The 14,419-nt window shown below is 38.8% G+C and overlaps 1 protein-coding gene across 1 annotated transcript; it reads left to right on the forward strand.

Annotated features, from left to right (window-relative positions):
• The first annotated feature begins 1,422 nt into the window (after nt 1-1,422).
• Nucleotides 1,423-13,857, forward strand: LOC306837939 (myosin heavy chain, fast skeletal muscle-like). The gene is made up of 40 exons (XM_079365825.1): nt 1,423-1,465; nt 1,573-1,795; nt 1,923-2,066; nt 2,148-2,304; nt 2,525-2,552; nt 2,630-2,741; nt 2,834-2,926; nt 3,028-3,091; nt 3,217-3,315; nt 4,508-4,611; nt 4,694-4,832; nt 4,919-5,037; nt 5,127-5,276; nt 5,363-5,533; nt 5,618-5,924; nt 6,220-6,290; nt 6,379-6,466; nt 6,949-7,066; nt 7,163-7,286; nt 7,379-7,515; nt 7,645-7,900; nt 8,085-8,327; nt 8,433-8,609; nt 8,724-8,869; nt 8,987-9,077; nt 9,167-9,556; nt 9,662-9,788; nt 9,881-9,999; nt 10,137-10,333; nt 10,442-10,625; nt 10,716-10,881; nt 11,198-11,322; nt 11,696-12,004; nt 12,081-12,284; nt 12,391-12,516; nt 12,634-12,804; nt 13,014-13,118; nt 13,213-13,308; nt 13,399-13,530; nt 13,738-13,857. The coding sequence occupies exons 2-40, from the start codon at nt 1,592-1,594 to the stop codon at nt 13,753-13,755; spliced, it is 5,811 nt and encodes a 1,936-aa protein (XP_079221951.1). The 5' UTR covers nt 1,423-1,465; nt 1,573-1,591; the 3' UTR covers nt 13,756-13,857.
• The last annotated feature ends 562 nt before the right edge of the window (nt 13,858-14,419 follow it).

Raw genomic sequence — 14,419 nt, forward strand, 5'->3', positions numbered from 1 at the left:
ATGAACCTGTTTAATTGGATGGATAAGTAAAGACAGGCTCTCGAATGACAACATATTTCTCACATTTAGTCAGAATCTAATTTTGATTTTTTAATTGTTTATTTCACCAAATAAATTGTTGAAAAGTCCTTTGAATATTTTGTAGAGCATCTATTTTAAGACGTACTTTAGACATCACCAAACCACTTACACTTTATGAGGGCTAAACTTACAACATAACCGAACATACAACCCAATGTTAAAGTATTTGGAGTGTTTAGAGACTTAACGTAATAATTAATAGCGACCCAACAATCATGTTCATGTTTTATTCGATTTTTAGTGTCAAGCTTTGACACTCTATACCAATGATATCTGAGTATATCGTACAATAGAAAAGGCCTAATGGGTACAAAAAAAAATAAAAACAGATCAAGGCACAGCTTTCTATAGATGTTTTCAATATGTAAGTATCACATATATTCATCGTTGATGAAATTGTGCATCTCATCCTATATAATGTATGATATTCAAATTTCTTTATATTATTAGATGGTTAGTCATTTCAAATCGTGCACAGAAAAAAAGTCTACTAATCCACAATGTTACAGGATAGGTCTTGTTGACAGAGATGCTTGACCAAATTGAGCGGGGCACAGTTGCTGACCAGGCAGTTCCACACGCTATAAAAGCAGCTACTTCAGACTCCTCTGAGAACTGACAGACATCTCAGGTTAGTGCTTTGTGTGCTTGTGTTCATCTGATTTAGTTTTACAAAAGTTTTATTAATATCCAGTCAATCTATGTCATGTTTCTTTTTTCATATCTAATAATCCTGAAGTAGTAATATCAAATATTAAAGATGTTAATTTCGATTGTGTGGCAATTGGCAATGTTCATCGAGCAAATTCAAATTTTTTTGGGGCAATTGAGAAACGCTTTACATTGGATATCTCATTTAATATTCTTCATTTAATGAAACATTTTGGAATCAGTGGCAATGACAATGGTCTTCGCAGTAGTACAGTTTAGCTGAGGTATTTATAAAAGCAAAGCAAGGTAAAATGGTTTACTTGCTAAGAACAAATAAAGGCATTACAGAGTTCTGTACATTAGAGAGGCATTGAACATCAGAATGGATCAAATAATATCCATTAAGACAAAATTAAATAACAAAAATAACAAATGAAGAAATAAAATATCAAATCATAGTTGCAGTTCAGTTAATGCTTGAAGATGTCTTAAGCTGTCAACATATATTTAGATACATGCAGTTTGTTTGATCAGAATATGAATATTTTTATTTGTCATGGTACATATTAAAATTTGGTCAGTGCAAAAACCTTGGTGATTGCTTTGCCCTTGTTTAGCTTAGAAGGTCAAAGATATTTTTAATTTTTGGATCCTTTTTGGATCCTCTTCATCAACCCTCTCAATCTTCAACAGCATCCGGACAACAGCTGATCAGTGCAGCTACTCAATTGAGGTATTACTGGCCACTATAATAACATAATGATAACATACCTCTTTAATAATACATACAACACAATACAGTACATTCAAAGTTACTCAAACTATTTTTACTCTCCCAAGTCTCCAATAAGGTGCCACCATGAGCACAGACGCAGAGATGGAGGCCTATGGCCCAGCTGCCATATACCTCCGCAAGCCTGAGAGGGAAAGGATTGAGGCCCAGAACACACCATTTGATGCCAAAACGGCATACTTTGTGGCCCATCCTGAGGAAATGTATCTCAAGGGGAAACTTACCAAAAAAGAGGGTGGCAAAGCCACAGTTGAGACACTTAAAGGACAGGTGTGAAAAGCAGCTTTCTTATACTTTTTTTAAACCGTGAAATAAAATTACATTCATCTCCTTTATGATTATTTAAAATGCTGACATCGCTATATTTAACAGTTCTTTCACTGTATTTCTTACTCAGTCAATTACTGTTAAAGAGGATGACATCCATCCCATGAATCCTCCAAAGTATGACAAAATTGAGGACATGGCCATGATGACCCACCTCAATGAGCCCTGTGTGCTGTATAACCTCAAAGAGCGTTATGCATCCTGGATGATCTACGTAAGTTTGCGTACTACTTTATCTGGGTTTGAAAAAGCAGGAGAGTGTAACTTAAAACTATGTTTGTGCTTTATGTTACAGACTTACTCTGGGTTGTTCTGCGTTGTCGTGAATCCCTACAAGTGGCTTCCTGTGTACGATGCTCAGGTTGTTAATGCATACAGAGGCAAGAAGAGAATTGAGGCTCCTCCCCATATCTTCTCCATCTCTGACAATGCCTATCAGTTCATGCTCACAGGTAGGATATTATCATCTTAAACCTAAAAAACAAAAGGAGACACAGCAGATATGATCTGAAATATGAAATATTTTTCCTCTGTTATGATGCTTTTGACGTATTGTGTGAAGCACTCCAAATTGCCTTGTTATTGAAATGTGCTATATACATAAACTTGACTTGCCTTGCCCTGTATCTAGGTCAAAAATGGAAATTTCATGATACTTTTTGTTGGTTTCAGATCGTGAAAACCAGTCTATTCTGATCACGTGAGTAATATTGAATAATCAAATAACATTAGGAAACACTGATATTTATAGCTCCATATATTCCTCTCTTCCCCCAGTGGAGAATCCGGTGCAGGAAAAACTGTCAACACCAAGCGTGTCATCCAGTACTTTGCAACAATTGCAGTGGCTGGAAGTAAGAAGGCCGAGCAAACACCTGGCAAAATGCAGGTAAAAATGGTTGCATTTGAAGCAAATTACATTTTGCAGTTATTAGAAATTAACATGTTTTATGTATTTTTTTAAAATTTCATATTTTGTAGGGTTCGCTGGAAGATCAAATCATTGCAGCCAACCCTCTACTCGAAGCTTATGGGAATGCTAAGACTGTGAGGAACGACAACTCCTCTCGTTTTGTAAGTATTAAAGGGGAAAACACACGCTTATATGCATAAGCTCATGATATCCCTTTATTACCACAATCATTATAATAAAAACTTTAAACTGATATGTTCAGGGCAAATTCATCAGAATTCACTTTGGAACCTCAGGCAAACTGGCTTCAGCTGACATTGAAACATGTAAGTCATTTTCTGCATTGTAATAAGTCTCATGTGTTTAAATAGGCTTTGAGACATTTGTTGCCATTGTGTGATGTCATGTATTGAAAGATACCGTAATCTTACCTTGATCTTCTTGTTCCAAGATCTGCTGGAGAAGTCTCGTGTCACCTTCCAGTTGTCTGCTGAGAGGAGCTACCATATCTTTTATCAGCTGATGACTGGCCACAAGCCTGAACTCCTGGGTAGGTACAATAGTCCATAGTAACGATACTTTAAACAAGAGAATACCATTTCTGAAGAAATTGTGCTGTGAATGCTTTATGCTGATAAAACTTTGTACTTAAATGTTCAAGATGTGACTGAAGCTGTTGAAACATACAGTAGAAGTAATTTAAGAGCGGTGTTGAAAATACTGTGGAAAAGTGTGTGCTAAACTGCTGATGTTGTGTGTGTGAATAACATAGTATGAAATTTATTGTGAACACTGTAAAGAAGCTGATGCTAACTGCTAATGTTGCATCTTGAAGAGGTCAGGCTAAACAGAATTGCTGTGTTCAATGTTATAAAAAGCAGTTGGAGATGAATGATGGTGATACAGAGAAAAGAGCACATAACCACGATAAATAACGCATTGAGAGGAAATGAAAAGCCTTAAAAAGTGCTGAGAAACGTGTGTTTGCATGTGTTAAAAGAGCACTGATGAGTTTGTCTGGATCAGGTTAGAGTTTGCAGTTGTGAAGGTAAATGCTGTTTTACTGCTGGGTGATGCAGCTGAACTAATTGAATACCAGTTAAAATCACCACCGAAATCTCAGTGTGCAAAAACAGTGTGAGCACCATGAGTATCACAAGACCTTGATGAAGCATTCATGTTATTTTTATGTAATCAGAGTCACACATGTGATCAGGGCAGCGATCGAAAAAAGTTCTCTCCTCTGGTGTCCTCCTGACATATCTGCCAAAATGTAACATCAGAGTAAATCAGGAAGGGGTTGTTTACATTACAAAACGTTTAGTCTACAGCCCTGATAACACAAGCTGCAAACATTTACCAAGTTTTGATATCTTTTTTGTCTGTGGTGTAAATTTGTGGGCTCAGTCACAGTTTTTATAGGAGGTAACCAAAAAATGTTCATGACCTTGTAAACTCTGATAACATTATTTGCTCTAAGGCTGAACAACTGAATTAACTTTGAAACTTGGATTGAACAGTCAGAGCAGGAATGTCCAGATAAGCTGAACGTTGCCCTGCGTGTTTTGAGTTTCGAGGTTGACATATGTGGAACGTTGTGTGTACAAAATGTGGCAGAATAATAATAAGATGAGAAATAAAAATGAATTCTTGCAGGAGAATTACATGCTGTGAATGCCTTGTATCATCCACAGCAGCAGTATTTCCTGAAAATTGACTGTGCTTTGTTTCTCGTCTTTCAGAGGCTCTTCTGATCACCACCAACCCCTACGACTACCATATGATCAGCCAGGGGGAAATCACAGTCAAAAGCATCAATGATGTGGAGGAGTTTATTGCAACAGATGTAAGACTACAACTTAGTTGAACTAATTATATCCTAGTTAAATGTTTACCATACCAATGCATGTTCTTAATTAACATTTTAGACGGCCATTGACATCTTGGGCTTCACTGCTGACGAGAAAATGGGCATCTTCAAGCTGACTGGTGCTGTGATGCATCATGGCAACATGAAATTCAAGCAGAAGCAGCGAGAGGAGCAGGCTGAACCTGATGGCACTGAGGGTAAATTAGTATATTCTAATAATGAAAGTTTGGGGATGTGAACTGGTAAATTACCCACTGTAATATTTAAACTGTTTTTCTATCAGTGGCTGATAAAATTGCCTACCTTCTGGGCCTGAACTCAGCTGACATGCTGAAAGCTTTGTGCTATCCAAGAGTCAAGGTCGGAAACGAGATGGTGACCAAAGGTCAAACCGTTCCACAGGTGATAATTAAATGAGTTGAAAAATAAAGGAGTTGTGTATATTATTGAAATGCTATTCTGAGAAAATGAATACTTATTTCTTGTTTAAGGTGAACAATTCTGTCAGCGCTCTCTGCAAGTCTATCTATGAGAAAATGTTCGCATGGATGGTCATCCGTATCAATGAGATGTTGGACACAAAGCAGCCAAGACAGTTCTTCATTGGAGTCTTGGATATCGCTGGTTTTGAGATCTTTGATGTGAGTTGTTAAATATATTTGATCAGTTTTAATGTTCATTACTAAATTGCCATGAAATGAAATACAGTATATTTTGTTTTTTATAGTTCAACAGCTTGGAGCAGCTTTGCATCAACTTCACCAACGAGAAACTGCAACAGTTTTTCAACCACCACATGTTTGTCCTGGAGCAAGAGGAGTACAAGAAAGAAGGCATTGATTGGGAGTTCATTGACTTCGGTATGGACTTGGCTGCCTGCATTGAGCTAATTGAGAAGGTAAGTGAAATGTCTGGCCATCCCAAGTTCTGGATTCATGTAAAAAACGCTCACTCTCTAACATAACATATAAAATCTCTTCAGCCAATGGGCATCTTCTCCATCCTTGAAGAGGAGTGCATGTTCCCCAAGGCCTCTGACACAACTTTCAAGAACAAGCTGCATGACCAGCATCTTGGAAAGACCAAGGCCTTTGAGAAGCCAAAACCTGGAAAGGGCAAGGCCGAAGCTCACTTTGCCCTGGTTCACTATGCCGGTACTGTTGACTACAATATCACTGGCTGGCTGGACAAGAACAAGGACCCCCTGAATGACTCAGTTGTTCAGCTCTACCAGAAAGCTGCAAACAAACTGCTGGCATTGCTTTATGCAGCCCATGCTGGAGCTGAGGGTGAGCAAGAAGAGTCAGCCGAGTATGCAGAAAGTTTATCCAGAACAAATACAAAGACCCATCAGCGATATTCTATCGTTAAAGATAGCAAGTAACATTGTTAAACTCATCACTCTGTATAAGTATATACTGTTAACTCATCAGAGAACTATTATTGGTGCAATTGAGTTTACTTAGTTGGAGTGATGGTCTTGGTCAAATTTAGTAAGACGCTGATGATAATTGATTCATAATAAACTCAGTGCGAGGTTTCTATGAAATGCCATAAATAAAATTCAATGTTTTTGCAAAACAGAGGCTGCTGGTGGCAAGAAGGGCGGCAAAAAGAAGGGTGGTTCCTTCCAGACTGTGTCTGCCCTCTTCAGAGTATGTACTCTTTAATATTTTTGGGTAAAAGTTAAAGAACTAATCTTAAAATAACAGTAATCCATCATGTTGTGTTTAAAATACACAGGAGAACCTGGGCAAGCTGATGACTAATTTGAGGAGCACTCACCCTCACTTTGTGCGCTGCTTGATTCCAAATGAAACAAAGACTCCAGGTAAGAAGTGCAGGGACAAGGGTCATCAGAGGGGTGTCCACACTCTTTTAACTTCATGCAGGGGTGGAATGATGTTTGTGGGAACATGCACACAAATTAATGAAATGTATGATATGCTATGCTAAAGATATGTATGCACATTGGCAAGATTTAATTCTTCTTAGTTTGATTATAAAGGGACTCTGAAATATGCAAAATAACAATTTTAATTAATTAGAGAATGGAATGAAAAACATGAACAATCTATTTCAAGTCAAACAGTTTTTCCTTGGAAATGTTTATAAAAAGAGCAAAGTTCATGTTCAACTGAAAGTGCTTCCATTAACAGCCTTCTGAAAACAATCAGGATAGTTGCTTTAAACTAGTCCCATCTCTGATGAGGCAAACAGCCATGGCACCTGGGGTGGCTTAAAAGATTGTGCAATGCATTTAACATGGTATTTTCAAGAAATATTTTAACACAATAATATTGTAATGTGCAGGTCTTATGGAGAACTTCTTGGTCATTCACCAGCTGAGGTGTAACGGTGTGCTGGAAGGTATCCGAATCTGCAGAAAAGGCTTCCCCAGCAGAATCCTCTATGGTGACTTTAAGCAAAGGTAGATATTCAGTAGAAGTAATTCAAGTTATCACAATGTAATTTATGGAACCAAGGATTGTGGTAAGTATAAGTAACAATATCATTTGTCTTGTAGATACAAAGTATTGAACGCCAGTGTCATCCCTGAGGGACAGTTCATTGACAACAAGAAAGCTTCAGAGAAGCTGCTGGGCTCCATTGATGTGGACCACACTCAGTACAAGTTTGGACACACAAAGGTTCATTTTAAGGGACAAAATTTGTTTTTTGGTGGATGTGCTGGAAATGTGTTTGTGCTGATTGTTTTTTTTTTTTATGAAAAACATCACAGGTGTTCTTTAAAGCTGGTCTGCTGGGTACCCTGGAGGAGATGAGAGATGAGAAACTGGCTGAGCTGGTGACCATGACTCAGGCTCTGGGCAGAGGATATGTCATGAGAAAAGTGTTTGTTAAGATGATGGAGAGAAGGTAGGATTGTTATACAGTCCACTCACCTCTACTACCAATAATTGGCTGTATGTTTTCAGATCTGTTAAAGTGTTAACCTCCACAGTTTCAACATTCAGCGTGTTGACTTTGAATTCATTCAATTTCCAGAGAATCTATCTTCTCCATCCAGTACAATATCCGTTCATTCATGAATGTGAAAAATTGGCCATGGCTGAAACTGTACTTCAAAATCAAGCCTCTTCTAAAGAGTGCTGAGACTGAGAAGGAGCTACAGCAGATGAAGGAGAATTATGATAAGATGCAATCAGACCTGTCTACTGCTCTGGCCAAGAAGAAGGAACTGGAGGAGAAGATGGTTTCTCTCCTTCAGGAAAAGAATGACCTGCAACTTCAAGTGGCGGCAGTAAGTAAGAAAAACTGAAAAAGTCTCTTGTATATGTTAGTTAGTTATTTAACACTGTTGTGCTATGTGTGCATTACTATAGCTCATTGCAATGATAAAGTCATGTGCAACAAAACGAATAAAAAACGAATATGGAAATCTCTAATACACAAAAACCCCATGTATATCTTAAACTATACTATAGGAAGGGGACAACCTCTCCGATGCTGAAGAAAGATGTGAAGGGCTCATTAAGAGCAAGATCCAACTTGAAGCAAAACTCAAAGAGACAAGTGAGAGACTGGAGGATGAAGAGGAAATCAACGCTGAGCTGACTGCCAAGAAGAGGAAACTGGAGGATGAATGCTCTGAACTGAAGAAAGACATTGATGATTTGGAGCTCACCTTGGCTAAAGTGGAAAAGGAGAAACATGCCACAGAAAACAAGGTTCAGAACACCTAGCTGTGCATAAACAACGTCCAAATACATGTGTTGTATTTTCAAGTATTGTTGCAAACTAACATTAAAATGTGTTTAAATGACAACTTTAAGGTGAAAAACTTGACAGAGGAAATGGCATCTCAAGATGAGACCATTGCCAAGTTGACAAAGGAGAAGAAAGCCCTCCAAGAGGCCCACCAGCAAACTCTGGATGATCTCCAGGCAGAGGAAGACAAAGTCAACACTCTGACCAAGGCGAAGACCAAGCTGGAACAGCAAGTGGACGATGTAAGGAACTATTATTTTTAGTTTGTGATTTTGCCCTATGATAAGTCACTCTTCATTTTCAATTCTATTTTTTGACATTTCTCAAATAATAGATAATTTTCTGTTATCTGACAGCTCGAAGGATCCCTGGAGCAAGAGAAGAAGCTCCGCATGGATCTTGAGAGAGCAAAGAGAAAGCTTGAGGGAGATCTGAAACTTGCCCAGGAATCCATAATGGATCTTGAGAATGACAAGCAGCAATCTGATGAGAAAATCAAGAAGTACGTTTTCTGTTTGTGTTGATTTATTAACCAACCTCTTCTCAGCATGTCATACAAAATACATCACATCAACAGTATTTACTGTGTTAGTAAAGCATTGTTGTTATTCTCTTCAAGGAAAGACTTTGAGATCAGCCAGCTTCTCAGCAAGATTGAGGATGAACAGTCTCTTGGTGCTCAGCTTCAGAAGAAGATCAAGGAGCTCCAGGTAGACATTTGATTCACATACCAGACCCAGGCAATCCAAACACATGCTTTATCTTCCAGTCAATAAGTCTTCATTACCGTTCTATCTAGGCTCGTATTGAGGAGCTGGAGGAAGAGATTGAGGCTGAGAGAGCTGCTCGGGCTAAGGTGGAGAAGCAGAGGGCCGACCTCTCCAGGGAGCTTGAGGAGATCAGTGAGAGGCTTGAGGAAGCTGGTGGAGCAACAGCTGCTCAGATTGAGATGAACAAGAAGCGTGAGGCCGAGTTTCAGAAGCTGCGTCGTGATCTTGAAGAGTCCACCCTGCAGCATGAAGCCACTGCCGCTGCTCTCCGCAAGAAGCAGGCTGACAGTGTCGCAGAGCTGGGAGAGCAGATCGACAACCTCCAGCGTGTCAAGCAGAAGCTGGAGAAGGAGAAGAGCGAGTTCAAGATGGAGATTGATGATCTCTCCAGCAACATGGAGGCTGTTGCCAAAGCTAAGGTATGTTGTTTTTAGTTGAAGCTACATCTTGAGCGTAGTGAAAAACATAAAAGTTTGCAATGATCTTTTGAAAAATACTGGAGTTAAAATTACTATGGTTAACAGGGTAACTTGGAAAAAATGTGCAGAACTGTTGAAGATCAGCTGAGTGAGCTAAAATCAAAAAATGATGAGAATGTCCGCCAGCTAAATGATATGAGTGCCCAGAAGGCCAGATTGCAGACAGAGAACGGTGAGTCACCTGTTACAATGAATAGTTATAAAAACTGTTGAAATAAAGATCTTGAAAAAAGATGTCATCCTCCTTTATACATCATCATTCAGGTGAGTATTCCCGCCAGCTTGAAGAGAAAGAAGCTCTTGTTTCCCAGCTGACAAGGGGCAAGCAGGCCTTTACTCAGCAGATTGAGGAGCTTAAGAGACATGTTGAGGAGGAAGTGAAGGTAATACAGTAACCACATTTCTCAAAACTACATCAGAAATCACATATAGAAGAAAAAACTGTGCAATTTTTATCTAAAGTTTTCACATGACATGCACTATCTTAAAGACCATGATATGTCCTTTTTCATCTTGACAGGCCAAGAATGCACTTGCCCATGCTGTTCAGTCCTCTCGCCATGACTGTGATCTGCTCAGAGAGCAGTATGAGGAGGAGCAGGAGGCCAAGGCTGAGCTGCAGCGAGGAATGTCCAAGGCCAACAGTGAGGTGGCTCAGTGGAGGTCCAAATATGAGACTGATGCTATCCAGCGCACTGAGGAGCTGGAGGAGGCAAAGTATGTCATCCTTAGCATTTCTTTTTACTTAATAACTACAATTTTGAGTCATAATTTTACCACCTTACAAAATGTGAAAAATTGCTCAAAAACTAAAATAATTTTCAGGAAAAAGCTTGCCCAGCGTCTGCAAGATGCAGAAGAATCCATTGAGGCTGTAAACTCTAAGTGTGCCTCTCTGGAGAAGACCAAGCAGAGGCTGCAGGGTGAGGTGGAGGACCTCATGATTGATGTGGAGAGAGCTAATGCTCTTGCTGCCAATCTAGACAAGAAGCAGAGGAACTTTGATAAGGTAGTTAAAGTAGAAAACCAACCAAACTCATTGTAGGACCAGTTGCAAAAACATAGAAGTGAAATGTTTAATGCTTCTGTATCATTGTAGGTCCTGGCAGAATGGAAACAGAAGTATGAGGAGAGCCAGGCTGAGCTGGAAGGATCCCTGAAGGAGACTCGCTCTCTGAGCACTGAACTGTTCAAGATGAAGAATTCTTATGAGGAGTCTCTGGATCAACTGGAGACCATGAAGAGAGAGAACAAGAACCTGCAGCGTATGTCTTAAAACAATTATTAATTTAATGTTTCAGTATTTAGAAATAAAAAATCTTTGGCTGCTATTTTACATTTTTGAACTGTCTTAAACTCAGAGTGCTTTACTTGCTGTTTGAATTCAACCCTGATTTTATTTTGAAATTACGTCAGAACCTTCTGGTAGATTGAAGGTGCTGCTTCAGGGACAAAATAGCATGTGATTAATCAAGAATAAAAAAATGTATGCATTAATTAAATAATGACCTTCAGATATCTTGATTCACAAGGTATTGCGGATAGCCCTAATAATGTTTCAAAATGTTTTTTTTCCTGTAGAGGAAGTCTCCGACCTGACTGAACAGATTGGTGAGACTGGAAAGACGATCCATGAACTGGAGAAATCAAAGAAAATTACTGAAAATGAGAAGGCTGAAATTCAGTCAGCACTGGAGGAAGCAGAGGTACATCAATGTCAGCAGTTAAAAGAAACAACCCTGACCTAGGCCAGTCCAACTTTTTTTACAGTGATCTTCTTTTTTATTAGTGTTTTTTTCCTCCAACTTATGTGTTTAGTTTGGTTTAGTACAGGTATACGCCACTACAAAAGGTTTCCTTCAACTGCATATTTTTAATTGATTTAGGTCTGGTTGACCTTTTGCAGTGCAAATATAAAATATTTCTTTGTTGAAGGAGTGATTAAATTAAACAGAAAAAAGGGAGCCATGATCGTTTGTTTCTTTTTTAATATAACTTCTTACAGTATGTGATAGTAGTTAAAATCGAATCCTGTATGAGTTATTTACTTTGGTAATTATTTGCTGATTTTAATCCAAGGGTACACTGGAGCATGAGGAGGCCAAGATTCTCAGAATCCAGCTTGAGCTCAACCAGATCAAAGGTGAGGTGGACAGGAAGTTGGCAGAGAAAGATGAGGAGATGGAGCAGATTAAGAGGAACAGCCAGAGGGTGATTGACTCCATGCAGACCACCCTCGATTCTGAGATCAGGAGCAGAAATGACGCCCTGAGAATCAAGAAGAAGATGGAGGGAGACCTGAATGAGATGGAGATTCAGTTGAGCCATGCCAACAGGCAGGCTGCTGAGTCCCAGAAACAACTGAGGAATGTCCAGGGACAGCTCAAGGTGAGTTTTATACTGATTTGATTGAAACAAATAAAAACCTTGAAGATGGTTCATTTTTTTAACCTAATTTTGTCAGGATACCCAACTGCACCTTGATGATGCTATCAGAGGACAGGAAGACATGAAGGAGCAGGTTGCCATGGTGGAGCGCAGAAATGTCCTCATGTTGGCTGAGATAGATGAGTTGAGAGTCGCTCTGGAGCAGACAGAGAGAGGACGCAAAGTGGCTGAGCAGGAGCTGGTTGATGCCAGTGAGCGTGTCGGACTGCTTCACTCTCAGGTCAGTTTAAAATAACAAAGAAGAGATTTTTAATTCCTAAGAAATCAATGTGATCCAAGTTGACACACATACTCATAAATCACTGTTCTGTTATGCGAATTTTCAGAACACAAGCCTGATCAACACCAAGAAGAAGCTGGAGGCTGACCTTGTCCAGGTTCAGGGTGAGGTCGATGATTCAATCCAGGAAGCAAGAAATGCTGAGGACAAAGCCAAAAAGGCTATCACTGATGTGAGCTGATATTCAAAGCTTCTTTTTAAGTTAATAGGACAACAAAAAATGCTTGATGACACTTTTCCATTCATTTCAAGACTTTAGAATTGTAAGTGCTAACAACAAACATTACAGGCCGCCATGATGGCTGAGGAGCTGAAGAAGGAGCAGGACACCAGTGCTCACCTGGAGAGGATGAAGAAGAACCTGGAGGTCACGGTCAAGGACCTGCAGCACCGACTGGATGAGGCTGAGAACCTCGCCATGAAGGGTGGCAAGAAGCAGCTCCAGAAACTGGAGTCCAGGGTATGCACTGAAAGAGTAAATGCTTGTGCCAAATACATATCAGGATTGTCACATCACTGTCAATGATTAGAGGAATTTGGTACATCACATAAAACCTCATCACCTATTATCTTTTAAGATACATCACTGTGTTGAATGACTTTTACATTTATAACATTGCACTACATTTTATTGTACATATTACTAATTTAACATTTATGATTTCTTAGGTGCGTGAGCTGGAAGCTGAGGTTGAAGCTGAACAGAGGCGTGGAGCTGATGCCATTAAAGGAGTCCGCAAATATGAGAGGAGAGTGAAGGAACTGACCTATCAGGTACTGTTTTCTACAAAATAAAAAACTAGTACCTTAGCTGGTTTCTATTATAATAATCCACATTTTCTGTCTCTTTGAAACTGTGTCTCATTAGACTGAGGAGGACAAGAAGAATGTGATCAGACTCCAAGATCTTGTAGACAAGCTGCAGCTTAAAGTCAAGGCATACAAGAGACAGGCCGAGGATTCTGTAAGTCAATCATGAAATATTACCAGTAATTATTAATATGAACAAATAAAAATGCAACTTTGTTAATTTAATTCCTTAAACTTTTGACAGGAGGAGCAGGCCAACACTCACATGTCCAGGCTGAGAAAGGTTCAGCATGAGATGGAGGAAGCTCAGGAACGTGCTGACATCGCTGAGTCCCAGGTCAACAAGCTGAGAGCCAAGAGCCGCGATGTTGGAAAGGTAACTTTGTTGTCTGCATGATCACAATAACAATCTTGTTTATATTGATAGTCATTAATTAATGTGATACTGACCATATTTACTGTTAATGGCATAAACAAATATGACAGCCTAAATCTAAACCTAAAAGACATTTCATGTGTGATTTTAAAAAGAAAATATCTTATTTTGAAATCTGAAATTTTTCTTTCATATCTTCTTTTTCAGTCTGACTCAGCTGAATAAGAGTCTTCATCAAGTTGAGGCCTTTCAACAGAGTTCATATAATATGAACCACTGGTTGGAGACTCTATAAAATTTCAATAAAGATGATACTTCTCATAATTATCCAGAATCCTGAACTATTTTTATTTTTTTTGGATGCACAGAAAAATATCCCAAACTATACAGAGCAACTTCCTTCATTTCAATCACTTTTGATACACCATCATCAGCTCCAACATCAGTGTAAGAAGTCTAATATCACTCAATCACTTTACAAAATACATTACCCTTTGTTATATCACAGCAGCAGTTCATCCACACCAATAACCAAAAAACACTGAAATAAGGGAGCTCAGGAGCTACTATTATATTAATAGTTTTTAATCATGAAGAATGTATATGATGCAATTATTTTCTCCATTAGAAGAGGATCTTAAAACCTTGTCCCCTGAAATTAAGGAGGCTCTATTAGCCAGCTTTAATTTTTCTTCGGAAATCGTTCAACAATCGAACTCTAAAGAGAGAAGACAGAAAGAAAGAAAGGAAGAAAGAAAGAAAGAAAGAAAGAAAGAAAGAAAGAAAGAAAGAAAGAAAGAAAGAAAGAAAGAAAGAAAGAATTTTAATCCGTCCACTGCATGATGCAAATGGCCTGAAAAAAGAGTCTGTGAAATTGAATAATTTAAGA

This window comes from Symphodus melops (assembly GCF_947650265.1).
Source record: "Symphodus melops genome assembly, chromosome: 17".
NCBI classification, from domain to species: domain Eukaryota; kingdom Metazoa; phylum Chordata; class Actinopteri; order Labriformes; family Labridae; genus Symphodus; species Symphodus melops.

Excerpts from the sequence above, each read along its gene's own strand:
- LOC306837939 (XM_079365825.1), top strand. The coding sequence starts at position 1,592 with ATGAGCACAGACGCAGAGATGGAGGCCTATGGCCCAGCTGCCATATAC. Across the intron at positions 4,833-4,918 it reads TGAACCTGATGGCACTGAGG|TGGCTGATAAAATTGCCTAC; the intron begins GTAAATTAGTAT and ends TTTTTCTATCAG. Across the intron at positions 8,328-8,432 it reads AACATGCCACAGAAAACAAG|GTGAAAAACTTGACAGAGGA; the intron begins GTTCAGAACACC and ends GACAACTTTAAG.